The 16,578-nt window shown below is 41.5% G+C and overlaps 1 protein-coding gene and 1 long non-coding RNA gene across 5 annotated transcripts; one reads left to right on the top strand and one right to left on the bottom strand.

Annotated features, from left to right (window-relative positions):
• Positions 1–4,200: 4,200 nt before the first annotated feature.
• LOC115359576 (uncharacterized) lies at positions 4,201–7,392 on the top strand. 4 transcript variants are annotated; one of them, XR_003928255.1, is made up of 3 exons: positions 4,201–4,326; positions 6,918–6,982; positions 7,075–7,392. It is a non-coding gene; the product is annotated as an uncharacterized LOC115359576 (long non-coding RNA). The 4 variants fall into 4 exon arrangements; XR_003928256.1 differs by lacking the exon at positions 4,201–4,326 and adding an exon at positions 5,074–5,179; XR_003928257.1 differs by lacking the exon at positions 4,201–4,326 and adding an exon at positions 5,095–5,184.
• Positions 7,393–9,303: 1,911 nt separating this feature from the next.
• On the bottom strand, positions 9,304–11,219 carry LOC115359231 (N-acetyllactosaminide alpha-1,3-galactosyltransferase-like). The gene is given in 4 exon segments (XM_030051593.1): positions 9,304–9,425; positions 9,428–9,987; positions 10,123–10,260; positions 11,179–11,219. Coding segments are annotated over 4 exon segments (861 nt in total).
• Between the last annotated feature and the right edge of the window lie 5,359 nt (positions 11,220–16,578).

Genomic DNA, 16,578 nt, shown 5'->3' with positions numbered 1-16,578 from the left:
AGCAAATATGCTGATGATGTGGTAAAAATAAGGACAGTTAAATCATTCCCTAATGAGAAAGCCTGGATGAATGGAGAGGTGAGAGCTCTAGCCAAAAAAGCTGCCTTTAAGTCAGGTGACAAAGAAGCCTACAACACTGCCAGAGCAAAACTGAAAGCTGGCATCAAGGAGGCAAAGCAAAGGCATCAGCAGAGACTGGAGAGCGACCTCAACACCAACAACAGCAAAGACTTGTGGCAGGCGGTCAAAAGTGTGACAGGCTACAAAAGCAGGAGCGCTCCCATCATGTGTGAGGCTACGTTACCAGACGAGCTAAACACATTTTATACTCGCTTTGACCACCTCAACAGGGAGTCAGCTGTAAAGTCTACTCCGCCTCCAGAGGACCGGCCACTGTCAGTGTCCACAGTGGATGTGAGGAAAGTCCTGCTGAAAGTGAATATGAGTAAAGCTGCTGGGCCTGACAACATCCCTGGCCGTGTACTAAAAACATGTGCCAACCAGCTAGTAGATGTCATTACTGACATTTTCAACATATCGCTGTCACAGGAGAGTGTTCACACCTGCTTCAAGACAGCCACCATCATCCCTGTGCCTAAAAAGTCTGCAGTGTCTGATCTAAATGACTACCGCCCTGTGGCACTCACCCCCATCCTGATGAAGTGCTTTGAGAAACTGGTTCTCCAGCACATAAAGAACAACATCCCTGCCAGTCTGGACCCTCAGCAGTTGCATTCAGAACCAACAGATCCACAGAGGATGCCATCTCCACTGCTCTCCACTCAGTCTTCACTCACCTTGAGAAAAGCAGCACCTACACCAGAATGCTGTTTGTTGATTTCAGCTCAGCTTTCAACACAATCTCCCCCATGAAGCTGATTGGAAAACTGAACACTCTGGGCATCAGTACCACCCTCTGCAACTGGATACTGGACTTCCTCACAAACAGACCCCAGTCAGTTCGGATTGGCAGTCTCTCCTCCTCCACTCTAGTGCTCAACACCGGAGCACCCCAGGGCTGTGTGCTCAGCCCCCTCCTGTTCACGCTGTACACCCACGACTGCATCCCCCGACACGGAGAGAACTCTATTGTGAAGTTCGCAGATGACACCACCATCATCGGCCGGATTTCCAACAATGATGAGTTTTCATATCGAAGGGAAATCAACCATCTTGCAGAATGGTGCACAGAAAACAACCTTCTGCTCAACGTCAGCAAAACCAAAGAGCTGATAGTTGATTTTAGAAAAAAGGAGGCAAAGACACGCAACCCTGTCTACATCAATGGAGCTGAGGTGGAGCAAGTGAGCAGTTTCTAGTTCCTGGGAATCAACATAACAGAGAACCTGTCATGGACTTCACATATCACAGCCTGTTCACCCTGCTGCCATCAGGCAAAAGATACAGAAGTTTCCGCTGCCGTACCACCAGACTACAGAGCAGCTTCTTCCCTCAGGCTGTGAGACTACTAAATGCACCATCTGCACTCCTCCATGTTTAATAATTTAAAATTATTAAAAATTAAAAATAGATTAATTGATTGTATAGAAAGTAAAATGTTTACTTTCTATACAATCAATTAATCAATTGAGAGGGAACCACACTTTAATTTCATTATTCAACCTGTTGTATAATGACCAATAAACTTCCTTGTATCCTTGTATCCTTGTACTATGCTGATTATTGTTGTTGCACAAGGTTGGTTGTGATTGATGACCCTATGCTGCCATCTAGTGGGATATGATGATATTGAAGTTGCACCTTGTATCTGGAGAAGAGTGATGTGATTGGTTCCCAGACAATTTACCCAGCTGAGAATTCTGTATATGGTCACTGATTCTACAACCTACATACGCTCTGATGAAGGCTAATTGCCGAAACGCGTCAGCGTGATTTGTGTGATGTGAGCCACATTAAACATGTGAAATGTAAGTATTTGTCCATGAATTTATTAACAGAGCTGTGCTCCATTGCAAAGGCTTTTGCAAACTTTTTCAATTCACTGTAAATAAGACTTCTGAATCCTCTAAAATCACGTCAAGCCAATTTTATTTTAAGTGCAAAATCATATCCATTATCTCCTTTTTGTATTCTTAAAGACAGTAGCACAGAATTTGCAACTCCTTTCCAACATTTTTCCAACACTTGCTCTTGGATAATAGACAGAATGTACAGTAGCCTATATGGATTAAATTCATCAATTCAATCAATAATTTCATCATTAACCCATTTATGCCCACATTTTTTTCAAAGGTTTCATGCATATAATTATGTCAGTTGAGTCACTAACAATCATGTTATGTATGTATTTTTTCCATTTTGTACTCTGCTTGGAAGAAAATAGCAGTTTAATGACTGGCAACTATAGTTGCCGGTGGGCACATACCTTGTATCAAGGTCTAAACCAGTAAATCAATGGCTGGTAAGCTGCCATTGTATCTCCTCAGTTTGGCTTGAGCAATTGATCTAAAACTGTACATGGATATGAATTATTGGCCCAGGCAGATAGTGATGGGGTCACCCAATGATCATAGGGTTGCCGGTTCGAATCCTGGTTCCTCTAAGCTACATGTTAAACAATGGTCAAATCAAATCATGAAATAAAAAAAAATATTCCAGCAATTTTCTTTATGATAAACAATCTTTATGCGGGAGCTACATGTAAGCTCAAATCTGTGTTAGCACAAAATTGAAGATTAAAATATCAATTCAAAGGTTTAAAACATTAAATAACACTTTGTCAATCCAAAACTGACAAAAATGTGGGAACAAGTTGGATACATCAAAGCACCAATTGCAGCAAATGTAAACTAATTACAAGAATTTCATAAAGGGTCATTAACATTTTTTAAAAGTCCATAACAAGTTTAAAAAGCACTTAAAAAGTTAGAAATGATAAAGTGCATGTGAAATAGATAAACATCGTATAACACATAAACATTATGAATTGTAGTTCATGTAAAAACAGTATGGACTTTTCATTTTTCAAACATGACCCAAAACCTCTAAAAACTGATTTTCCTTTTATGTCATCCATGGATATATACATGATTATTCATTTGGTACCTGATTATTATATGAAAAGTGCTAACATATAGCAGAGGAGGAGATTGGGGGGGACTGGGGAGAGGTCCTGGGGAGTGTGTATGTGTGTGTTAGCTACCAAATGGGGGGATTGGGTCGGGGGGTGGAGGCATTGGTTGGGGTTAGTACTTGTGTATGAAGGGAAAAGCATCTCCAATTGGACAACAGTCTTTTTTTTTTTTTTTTTTTTTTTTGCCTCAGTTCAATACTAAAGCAAAGTAGGCTTGATTATGTTAGCAGCGAGCAAGATGAGGTGTGTGAATGTGTCAAAATCTAGGGACATGTGGCTTTTGAACACCAGTGTCCTTATATAGTTAGAAAAGGTAATCTAAGAGGATTAAACTGAGCCATTGTACATCATTCTACAATTTAAAATAAGTAATTCATGAGCAATATTGCAAACAGTGTTTTTCCATGGTAGTTACAAGCTATGTGCCCACCGGCAACTATAGTTGCCGCCAGTAGCGGTTTTAGGCACGGGCGAAGCGGGCAGCCGCCCGGGGCGGCATATTTTCATGTCACGTGGGGGGCGGCATGAGCGCAAAAAAAAAAAAAAAAAAAATCATCCTCGCTGCAAAGCAGTTTTCTATTACCGTATTCATCTGAATATAAGACAATATTTTTTTCCATTGAAAATGCCCTGAAAAAACGCCCTCGTCTAATATTGGGGTCTAAGCAAATACACATGTATTGTGCTTGCATATAAACCAGTAGGTAGGCTCGCCTGATGCCGCAATTACCGGCGAATGGCCGCATTGCGCAGTCAATAATCAACCATATTGTCTGTGTCACTGTCCGTTGTGCTGCTGCAGCCGCGTATGAACAAAAGTTGATTTATAATGAGAGGATGGCAGTATGTGTGCGCCGCTCACCTGTCAGATCCGGCAGACCTGACCGGGTGGGCGCGGCACCTGTAAGCATCAAGCCGGTGCCGCGGCCGGCCCGCCTGATGCTGACCGGTGGCTTTTTTTTTTTTTTTTTTTATACAAACAAGATTTTGTCCATATAAAAAGTATTTTTTCCAAAAAAGGTATTTGTGCAGGTGTTGGCGCCCCTGCTCTGGGAGGGGCGCGTGTAGCCGCCAGAGGGGCACCGGTAGCGGCCGTTATCGCTTGGAAGTTCTCGCTGCTAGAACGGAAGGGCGCAAGGCAGTAATTTCGCCCAGGGCGGCAACATGGGCAGAACCGCCACTGGTTGCCGCTTGCACAAATTTGCCCATGAACAAAAAACTGTTCATCCCAGGTACAAAATTCTTTTTTTGGGTTATTCAAGAGACTTGTATGATTAAATACATATATACATATCAGGGTTGAAAACATCATAATTTAAAGAAAATGAGCTCTTTCTGGGAGGGTTTGCTGCCACCATGTTCTCGGGAGGAAGAGGCAGGAAGTCGATGATGTCATTTGACAGGAAGCACTTGCAAACTTATTTTTTTTTCTTAAAACCTTTGTCTAAGTTGTCTACTATCATATAATTGAAGAAAACTATATGAGTAACATATAGATTTTTTTTATTTTGAGTAGAAAATGACAGGCATAGACTTCGGCAACTATAGTTGCCGGTGGGCTTAAATGGGTTAATACTGGTAAAATATTTGAGACAAACTCTCATCTAACGTTAACTGTAAATAACTGTTCCACGTTTGCCACGCTCATAAACCCGAATCTAACGTGACTGAATGACCAGTCCAGTGTTTTAGCAAGCTAGTTAACAAGAATCTCAGATAGTTTGGAGCCGACTAGCCGTGTTGTTATTGTGCATGCAACCTTTGGCGACTTTTGTAGGTTAATAAAAAGTAATGATTGAGATTCCTGAATCTTGACTTATAGCTCACCTGTAGTTTTCGTCTTTTTAAAGGAGTCCCTAAGATCGCGTTGTCCAGCCGCTCATTTGGCCATGCTGACATTGCAGCGCAGTTAATCCTCAAGATGTCGCTCTGCGCTGCAGCTCGCGACCATCCCTGATAGCATTGACTTTTGGGCCACATGTGGCATCTGGCTGGTACCTCTGGCTGAGATGTGATCCGGCAAAACACATGAGGGCCACATCATAACCACGTTGGTTTGGCCATACCTTCTGTAGGAGCCATGAAGTAACGTATGATGAACTGTAATCTTGTGGTTTAAATTTGGGTTATTTTGGTTATTTTGTTATTTTTTGTTGTTTATTTTAATATCACAGAAACTGGGTCACAGGGCTATGGGTGGTAACCTCCTAGTTAATATAATCACCTGGGCACTGGCACGGCGGGAGATATAACAAAGAAAGAGGGTGAGTGACGGGAGAGGCCGTATTTTTTGTTGACCGCTGTTTTTGCTGTTGATCGCTGTGATTGTTTTTTTAATACTTTGAGCACGTTACAATAAGTTGTTCTAATTCTTTAATAAAACTCGTTAAACGTATTTTTTGATCTCAGCGAATATTTTGTTTGTACAGCGTGTCGGACAATCAACAAACACCCTAAGCTCAGCCTCTCAGCGACTTCTTTGTTTATGATAATAGTCGCTACACCTTCAAAAATGGAGGGGATTTCTCCTCTGGGACAGTTCTGTAATTGAAGCGCTTGGCCCAGATAATAGATTTTACTTTTGGGCCACACCTGATTTGTAACTGGGAGCTTTATTTCGGACCCTTGGTCAGAGACATGCTCACATCATGCACTGTATGTCGTGTCTGTCGATCAGCACATTCCAAAAATCTCCAGCTTAACCTCATTTAATCTCATATTCAGTGTTAAAATGTGAAAAAGTGGGATGAGATAATCCGCAACACTTATCAACTTGTTCCAAGAACTTTCAGTCATTTTCGTGATACCAGGGGGCTGATCTGCCTTATTCTGCCTTGTTTCAACATATTTATTGTTGCTTTCTAGAAAAAAAACAACACCCAAACCCTCCCAAAACAAATAAAAGTGCATTGGAAATATGATGGATTATCACTAAATTAACACTATTCACATTAAATATGAGATGTATTGTAATTTATACATAAATAAATTAACAAAACCATTACCTTTGTTGGAGTGCAAAGTTTATTTTTCAGTTGAAATTCCAAGTTCACTCAGCACAAAAGACTAGCTCATAACCTGCATCTCCCATGATTTATAACTACTCTGTAATAGCTCTCTGTGGGAAACATGGGAAGAGTAGTTCCATTCACACTGGCAGTCAGTGTTTACGTGTAAACAATTTCATACAGACTTAATACAGACCCAACCTGTGTGATGAAGTAAAATGCTTTTGTTTTCTTTCAGTGGAGCACCACATTGTCAATTACTCTCTCGTTAGACAGGCCTCACGAGGAAACATGAGACCTGGAAGAATTTTACATGGGTGTGTGTACGTAGCGTAGAGCAAGTCGACTGAACTGATAATAGTCTTCAGAAAACTATTATCATATCATGACCTAGATGACAGAGAATCTTTACAGACACATGGGTGTGTATACAGTTGCAAACTCTATTAAGGTGTTTTTTTGGCACAAAGCTCATACAGAGGATGAGGAGAGGATTGGTATTGTTTCTATTTCAAAATCAGTTGCATTTTTGCATAGATTCCCAGGCAAACCCACCCAGAGTCAAGAGGTTTGGAAAGATGTTTTGTGCTATGCCGCTGGTACAGACTGTAGCAGCATGTATCCCGCCTTGATGTTTGCTAACTCAGAAATATCAAAACTGATGTAACAAGGCAGTAAGATAATGTGTTGTGCTTTCCCACCCTTCTATGTCCATTTCTAAAGGAGAAAACCAAGGCAGAGTAAAAGGCACAGAGCCCAGCATGATTTTTGTAAAGAAACAATAATCATCTACCATTCTGTTTGTGTTTTATTAGGAACTGAAGAAGATATTGAGTCCACAGTGTGTTTTCTTCACATCTAGCCCTCTGCGAACTTCAACGTATGTTTGAATCTGCATCAGTAATACCCATTTGCATGACAGAATAATTGAAAACAGCATTAAATGAATGCAAACTTTGTTTCAATTCATAGTTCGATGATGCCTGAGGCCTCTGAAATTCAGGATTTGCTGGACAGCATTCAACACAGTAAGACCAAGCAGATGGATTCGGCTGCTTCTTCTCTCTCTGCTGTGACTCTGAGCCTGCCCAGGCCGGCAGAGATGGGGTACCTGAACTTGACCTCCCCAAAGAGCCACTCTGAACACTTGGTTCCTTCTGGCTTCCCCTGCAGCACAGACGATAGCTGTTCCTGAGGTTTCTGTCCAGCCCCAACATAAATGCACAGAAAACTTGTATTGTAATTTATACATAAATAAATTAACAAAACCATTACCTTTGTTGGAGTGCAAAGTTTATTTTTCAGTTGAAATTCCAAGTTCACTCAGCACAAAAGACTAGCTGATAACCTGCATCTCCCATGATTTATAACTACTCTGTAATAGCTCTCTGTGGGAAACATGGGAAGAATAGTTACATTCACACCAGCAATCAATGTTTACATGTAAACAATTTCATACATACTTAATACAGACCCGACCTGTGTGATGAAGTAAAATGCTTTTGTTTTCTTTCAGTGGAGCACCACATTGTCAGTTACTCTCTCGTTAGACAGGCCTCACGAGGAAACATGAGACCTGGAATAATTTATTTTACGTGGGTGTGTGTACATAGCGTAGAGCAAGTCAAGTGGACTGATGAGGCCTTTTTTTTTTTTTTTTTACTGTTAATAATAATGATGAGGAAACATGAGACCTGGAAGAATTTGACATGGGCGTGTATTCAGTTGCAAACTTTGGACAGAGTTACAATAACAAGCACGTAACAAAAAGGAGTCGTGACGGTATCTCAAAAGAGTATCTCAGTACACAACATTTTTCAGGCCTGCCTGTTTGTGAAATCCTTTACACATCATACAACGGGGATAGGCAACTTTTCTGGGGGTAAGGGCTACAAAATAATTTAAGTCATCATGAGGAGCCACAATGACTCGCATGGCAGCAAACCCACAGCCACGCTCAGACCCAATCACTGTCCCCGTATCAGACAACAGATTTCTGACTAATGCTTGCTCCAGTGATACTTGGTAGGATGTATCGAGAAATTTTTTGTGCTGTTCCATCATTTTTGATTACTGCTTATTTACTCTTCTTGTGAGATCTTTAATGACAGCAAGTTTTATGGCACCAGTGTATTTTTCTTGTTTGTGCCTCTGAATGCTGTTTTAGTGCTGTTAATGTTATACTCTTCCATCACTGATACTGTCTGTACACACACCAAACATTGTAGTCTATGTTTATGAACCCTGTAAACAGGTAGTTGGTCTCCCATTTGTGTTGAAACTATTTTTCTTTTGCTCCTGGCGCCTTTAGTTCTCCACTTCATTTGGTAAAAGGCTGTGGATCATGAGCACAGGCTGCTGCAATATGCTGTGCACAGGGTAGCTGAATGTGTGCACATCCAACCTGTTTTTTGGGCCAGATGCAGGAAAAAGATACATTTGGAAGTGGAGGGAACACTTAACATGTTAACATTTGAAACTAGCAGGGTCTTCATCAAGCAAATGATTGAAAATAACAGATTATAGGGTATGTATGTTATCCAGTAATGCAGAGCCCATAGTGCAGTTTCATCCAAACAAAATCCTCGGAATATATAGAAATCTACAACAGAAAAATTGCTGAATTTTTTGGGAAAAAGTTTGAATAGGGCATACCCACAAACAAAAAGAGCCTTATTTTACATATCACATATCAAATATTACATAAGAATAATAATTAGACAACTGCATTGTACAATAAGCAGGAAAACAATTTAGATAACTATTGGACACTTGTAAAAGGGTGAAGAAAAAATTATGAAAAATGGTTTAATGTTGAATTCCTGATTCAAACTATGTTTGTGCACCAGTATGCAGATATTTTTCAAATCTTAAATCGTGACATTCTTGTTCCTGTACTGTAATCATACAAAAATTACATTATTTACATCACTTTACCATAATTAAGATGTGTTTTATTTTTAAGATTATTCCTTTGGCATCTCTGCTTCTTGGGGTTAAAACTGTAGTTAAAACTAAAAAATGACTCAGTTTATCTTACAATAATCATTTGACATCTCTCCATGTTTCCAGATGTTTAGTTAGAGAGAGCATCATATGTTGCTTCAACATCCTCTTTAAGTATATGTGCACATAAGCAATTGACAAAAGGAAACCATTTGCATAGATTTACCTGAGATCTGGTCAAACCTATGCTGTTTGTCAGGAGATCCGCAGTGTGTCATAATGTTTGGGTGCCCATATTAGGCGGGTGACCCGAATGTCTTTCTGGTAGCCAATACTTCTGTCCCAGCAGTACTCAGGAGAGAGCACCCTGCTGGGTTATGGAGCCACAGATACTTGTTGAGGTGACTCTCATCGTGCCACAGAGCCTCCACGTTGTTTTGCTTGTCCTCCATGATGCTCTGGTAGCAGGCATCAGCCATGGCCTTCACACTCTGCCACGTGCCTCCAAACACAGCAGCGTGGTAGTAGAAATCCCCAGTCTCCATGTAGGCTTTGGACTTGGGGTTGCGATCATAAGTGAACCTGTGCTTTGGGAGGTTGTAGAAGTGAGCGTGGAGCAGAGCAACAGATTCCCCCAGAGCCTCAGAGCCAAATCTCCCTGTAAACACCTGGTCCACATCAAAGCAGAAGACGTAAGTGCTGTGGTGACGAATGTCTGATTCTATGACGTCTGATATCGTCTTCATGCGCATCATAGAAATGTCCTGCCATCTGGAGTGCCTTTCCACTTTGATGACCTTCAAGCTTCGCTGAGGAGCGAGTTTCATGTTTGGTACCTTCTCTGGTACATCTGTAAACACGTAAAACGTCACTGGTAAACCCACCATGAAATACTGTTCTGAACTGTTGAGGAAAGTCCCAAGGTAAGCATCCAGGTACCTTGGAGGGAAATGTGGACAAGAGCACTCGATTAGATGAAAATACAGTCAAAGATTTTTGTTCATTTTAGTATTTCAAACACTGGGTCTGCTGAGCTTTTATCTTAACAATCCCAGTTTTTGTACAGAAACAAACCTGCCCACAGCAAACACAGTGAGAGCCACAGTCGACTGGTCTTGCTTGTGCCCCTGGTCAAAAACGTCTGGGTCAAACATCCCATCCCAGATGATTGGAGCGTTCCAAGATGTGTTTGTCTGAACATCAGCTCTGGACCTGGAATGGGACAAAATGTTTAAAAGGTCTAATAATGAACGTGTTTTTTATGGATCAAAACAAACTCATGTACAGTACATTGCATACTAGATAGCTACATAAGGAGGAGCTACTGAAGATACTTGTTCATTATCTAAAACTCTGCACATACGAACTCTTGAATTTGAGACTTTGCCGTTCTCTGCAACAAATGCAAGAGTGTTCTCATAAAGTACAAGTGCCGTCCTTTGACAGGTCTCATTTAGCTTAAATGATTGATTGGCACAAAATCCACACTGGATCAAAGGTCAATGAGATCTCCAACTGTTCCTTTACAATTCTTAAAGTGACATCAAACTATTTATCAACTCAATTTGGTACAGCACTTATGCTACATTTCATAATGTTTTCCTTATGGTTTAGACTATGAACAGAACAATTGCTACCATCACATTTGTCCATCTTTTGCATATTGACTGTTAAAGACCATAGTGCACACACATATTCCCAACATGCTGTGAACTTTGCCATTTGTGGTAACAACCAAAACCATCAGTTGTCATTATTAACATGTTGGCAGTAATCTCTGCTTAAATTTATGATAAATGAAATTAAAATAATTTCCATTATGACACAATTTCATCACAAGAAATGAATGAAGTTTTATGTCTCACAATTTTGACTGGCTGAACAGAGGGGAGATGACCAATGATATGCCCAACATCAATGATGCAAGTTCCCTCAGTGAGGTTGATCAGTTACAGAAAAGATTTCTGCCTCAAGTTGTGGTTCAACGATCATACAGATTTACAGGTTCCTTTTTTTCTCCTCCAAACAATTTCACTGTAATTGGGCTTACTTACCCAACAGGTTAAATCAGCCCTCTGGTTAAATGGGGCATGATGAGTATGTATCATGTGTGTGTATGCCAAGTCTTACCCATAATCTAAGGTGGCATCCACATTGATATGCGGTCTCATTGTCGCTCCATGAGTCACATTGTCACGCGATTTGCATTTAGGGCACAGCTCCCTTAAATGTCTGATACAAAAAAGTTACAGCAAAATGATATACATGATTCTTTTTCTCTTCTCTTCTTTTCTATTTTTTTTAAAATAATAATTCAACTTGTTTATTGTTCCATATACTGCCTCTTTAAGATAGATAATGAAGACTAGCTTTTGTATTTACCTGAAAGATGAGGAGGTGAGGAAGAGAATGAAGAGGATAACAGAAGTACAGAGTGCCCATTTCATAACAGCCTTTGGCTTGTAAATGAATCTGCTGGAACAATACCAAAATTGAAAAATGAAATGGAGAATATTACATCTAAATTTACTTAGGTTATGGTGTTGTGACTTAGTCCTGCTGTGGTATGGCACTGCAGTTCGTAAAGGCGACTATTACCTCATGATGAAAACTTGCTGTGAATTCATTTTAACTCTTATGTGAGGTCAAGGTGGCTGTATGCTCAAGCAGGTAATGGTATCTTGAAGAAGAGATCAAAACGTGTCACAATGAGTGATTATACACACAAGGTCACAGGTTACATTGTCTTTAATAAAAAAGTGTTTCACTAACGTTAGATGGAATAAATGTTAAACGGGTTACCAACAGTAATGGAAGTGTGGTTAATATATCAGAGAGAAATTTAAACTGTCACCTTATCAACTTAATCAACCAATCAACACAGAGAGAATACCAAACAGACCTATAAAATGATTGCATATAGCTAGAAAATGCATAGCATTAGTCTAATTAGTAACACAATTTCCTCATGACATGTTTTTCTCCTCTCAAAATAAATATGCATAACATCCTAGAACCAAACAGAATTTATTTGTGAACTTGAATACTACTGTATAAAAAATAAAGTTATCAAGTTAAATTAATGCCAGTAATTTCCTAACTTTTAGAGAGTAACAACACTGTGTAACAACCTCCTCCTGGGGTTTCCTGCTTCATGCATAGGCTCTCATTTGTATTTATTGATCTAGATATAATCTACACAATCTGCTTAACGCCTTTCAAGGCATTTTTAAGGCAGTTTGTAGGCTGTTTTGTAGGGAGTTATGTGTAAAATATGTAGCGACCAATTACTCAGTCCCTGAGTGATGTTTTAAAACAGCTCTCAAACATTGATTGATTGGCTATTATTTTGGCAGTATTATAATATAGGCTACTGCTGGTGCACAGTAGGTGGGCTACACTTAGTTAATGGTTAATCAAGAAAATTAGGAACTGTGATGTCACCACAAAAGAGTAGCCTCATATAATAACGATGGATTCATAGGCTACTCTCTTCCGACTCTGTGTAAGTTCAAGGTCACTTGTATTGCTCAGGGTGGACTTAAACAAGCCTCAGTGTGGCTCAAATATTACCTGATATTAACAGCGGAATTTCAGTTAATTATTACTCACCTGTAGGTTGTTGGTTGTCTGGTGTCTCTTTTGATCCAGTCCACAATAGGTAAAAAATATTGACTCTTTGATATGTCTCCTGTTGTTTTTATCTCTTTTTGTGTCGTGTAGAATTTATTTCATGAGCCCAGAAAAATTCCACTTGATCAGAGATGCCTATGTGCCACTCTAAATGGAGGAGGGAGTGGCTCCCTGGTGTCTTGTGTGGTTGCCTGCCACCTGCCTCGGTAGCAGCTTCCTGCTACTTCTGTGGTAATTTTTTCTGCTAGTGTGTCTGTAGTGTTGTTTGTTTTATGACTGTGCTGTTTGTAATTTTGGTCACTCTGTTGGCACCTTTTTGGGGGTTTTGGGGAGTTCTCTCTTGCCCGCTGTTAGGAGAAAGTTGGGGGTGTCGGCCTGCTTGATGAAAATTGTGGGCATGTAAGCCCTTTCAGGCAACAAAGACTGGCAAGAAATTCCACAAATGAACCCTGACAAAGCACACCTGCGAAGTGAAAACCATTTCAGGCGACTACATCATGAAGCTCATTGAGAGAAGGCCAAGGGTTTGCAGCACTGTCAACAAAGTGTGGCAAGAGGTCTCTTCCCTCCCGGCCACTGTGTGGCACTGTGCCAGCCTTCCTATACATTAATTATCAGTGGAGCCTACATATGCCGGGGGCGCCCATGCCTGGGTCTTTCCTCTTTCCCCGATGCATCTTCCGGGGTTGCTGCAGTGTGCTGGGCAGCTTGGCCTTTTGTTTGGTGTGGCGGCCAACGAAAGTCACATTATCAACCAGGTAAGGCATCGTGCTGTTTTGTAATTGAATGCGCCGCAGGCGTTTCGGTGACAGTTTCCACCTGTTTGTAGTGTGGCTGACCACTGGTCCAGGAGCGGAGGACTGCTCCACTGGAGGCCCGCTGTGTGTTGGTTGTTTGTCGGCTTGGTGAGTCGTCATTTGTCCACTTTCTTGCCACTATCACTGAGCTCCTTGTTGAAAAATATTCATAATGTATTTTTCCTGCTGCAGCATTTGTTTGTTATTGCTCCCGCCCTCCAAGGCGAGGCTGCGCTGTGGAAAGTTCAAAGGTATGTACAACACCAAATTGATTACATAATCATTATTATTTATTCCATTGGTGTATTTTTTTTGGCTTGTTTTTAGCCACTGCGCCAAGACAGGCTGCTGTTTTGGCTCTGTTTGTTTGTTGTGCTTCCCTCCCGCGAGGTCACGTCGCCTGCCGGCTGCTTGTAGCCTACCGCAGGCCTTTACCCCTCTCCGGCGAGGACCGGCTCTGTCCCCACCGTCAGCGCGTGGTCGGACACCACACCCTGGAGGCTGGCCGTAGAAGGAGCGCCTGGGCACGCGGACTTGTTTTTATATTGTCATTATTTATTGTTGGGTTCTTTGGTTTATTTATTTTTCTTTCTCCTTTTGCTTAAGTGAATTGCTCCACTCGAACGTTGATGCCATCCTGCGCCTGCCTGAGCCCTCCTGCCCAGCGCAGCTGTCATCGCTCCTCAGAATGACAGCGTATTATCTGCACTTCCTTCCCCACTATTCTGAGACCACTGCACCGCTGCGCGCCCTCCTCAAACAGGATGCGCCCTGGGCCTGGACCTCTGCGTGCTCCACTGCGGTCCAGCAACTCAAGTCACAGCTCACCTCCCCACCTGTGCTCACCCATTTTGACCTGCTGAGTCCCACGTTTGTGACCTGCAACGCCTCTACCATGGCAGTGGGTGCGGTCCTGTCCCAACTCTAGCACGGGGCCGAGTGCCTGGTGGTGTTTGCTTTGAGGTCACTTACTCCAGCTGAGCAGAAGTACTCAGTGGGGGAGAGGGAGGCGCTAGCCTGCGTCTGGGCATGTGAGAGGTGCACATGTAACTGGCCCACAGAGAGATGTTATACACACTCAACACTACATTTCAACTTAAAATGCATTGAATGAAAGGCAAATCTATACAATTACAATCAATACTATAGTCCAGCTTCCAGGCCACAATGTAAACCAATGGGCCACTTGCATAGAGGTTGCAGGTTTATACACGCAATATTCGGGCTTGTTTGTCTATGAGAAGAAAACAGACTGTATGCACTCGTGCCAGAAATGGGGGGGCAGGGAGCCATTGGCGCCCCCACTTTTACCCTCCTCCCACATTATTTTTAAGCACAATCAGAGGTCCTTATATTGCAACACTTACGGTAAAAACTGCTCCATTCACTGCAAATGCCCGTATACTGCAACACTTACAGTAACTCATACGTTAGGTAAGAGAGAGAGGAGAGGGGCCACAGAGAGAAAGATACAGTCCGGGGACCAAGATGGTGGCGTAGTGAACGGTGTACTGCAGAACTCGCTGTTTTAAAATTTTCTTAAAAGCAGCAAAACAAACTTCACTGAGTAAAATTGAAGCTACATGTGATGGCAAAAAACCTGGGCTCCAATAAGAGGACCCTTATGACTCCTACTTCCTCCCCATCAAAACCTTCTAACAAGAAAAAAGTAATGGAAACTAACGACGCGGAAAACATCATTACTTCGCTCAAGATGGCTATCGAAGAGCAAGGGGCTAACACTGAGAAGAGTATTAGTGACCTGCAGGTCACTACCGTATTTCACCAATTAATCGCCCGGCCGCAAATAGCCGCCGGGTTCTTATAAACACCTGGGGTCTGCACCCATTTTGCAAATTAAACGCCCACCCGAATAACCGCCGGGGCGATTATTTGCATCATAATGAGGTAACCCAAAATAAGGCTACTCACCTTATTTTTGCAGCAGTAAACAGTTAGCCGCACAATAACTGTGCGGCACTTCCGTTTTCTGTCAAAATAAGAGAGCTAGCTAACGTTAGAAAAAAAGGGTGTACCGTAATCTTAAATTGCCCGACTGTAAATATGTTGGACGGTAACTGTCATCATGATAATGGCCTGGTGCAGGTCTGTGCAAAAATAAATAAAGGCCTGCAGCGAATAGCCGCCTGGTTCTTTTAAACGCCCGGGGTCCAAGTTGATTTTGCATATTAAACACCCGGGCAATTAATTGGTGAAATACGGTATTAACTTTATCTCCGAAGACCTCAAGGAGCTGAAAGGAAAGGTGACTCACACCAAAGTGAGAGTGGATAAAGCAGAGGAGAAAATCCAAACATAAACAGAAAACAAGGTGCTGGAGTTGTCACGGTATAAATTTACTATGAGGCATTTTCGAGACATCATCTGGAGAGCGGCAAAGTGGTCAGACCATAGGGTCAGACTACTTGAAGGCAAGGAAGCTGCACTTGAAGGAAGACCTCTCTCCCGAAGATGGAGAGAGACACAACCAGCTGTGGCCACAGGTGGAGAAAGCACGAAAGGAGGGGAAGATTCCCTACTTTGTCGGAGCCTGTGCATTTGTGAACAAAAGGAGATTCACTGAACTGCCTTTCAATCTTGTAAGCTGATATGACTCAGGGTTTCTTTTCCTTATTTGTTTGATAAATATACAGTATGCTGTTGCTGCTAAAACGTTTGTGATGCACTCTTTTAGACAGAGTAGTTCTGTTCTCTCTGAAGTTTACACACACTTTTCTCAGGGTGAAAAGTTAGTTACATTTCAAAATTTCGTCTTTATCTTTTGTTTCTTTTAATGCTCGAGGGTTAAGGGACAATACCAAAAGGAAAGCACTGCTGTTATATGCTAAAAACTTGAATACTGACTTTTGTCTTATACAAGAATCGCATTCTGAACCTAAGGATGCCAAGCTTCTGGAAATCCCAATGGGGGGAAGATTTATGGATATCTCATGGCACAAAACATTCAGCAGGAACTTTGATTTTGAACCATAAGTTCAATGGGAAAATTATTTCTTCACAGACAGATCCAAATGGTCATTTTATTTTGTTGGTTATTTTCTTTAATAATCAGGTATTTTTATTGGGAAATATTTATGGA

The sequence above is a fragment of the Myripristis murdjan genome, chromosome 5 (assembly GCF_902150065.1).
Source record: "Myripristis murdjan chromosome 5, fMyrMur1.1, whole genome shotgun sequence".
Lineage (NCBI taxonomy): Eukaryota > Metazoa > Chordata > Actinopteri > Holocentriformes > Holocentridae > Myripristis > Myripristis murdjan.
The sequence above is the reverse complement of the archived record's forward strand: the minus strand, read 5'-3'. Positions and strand labels throughout refer to the sequence as shown.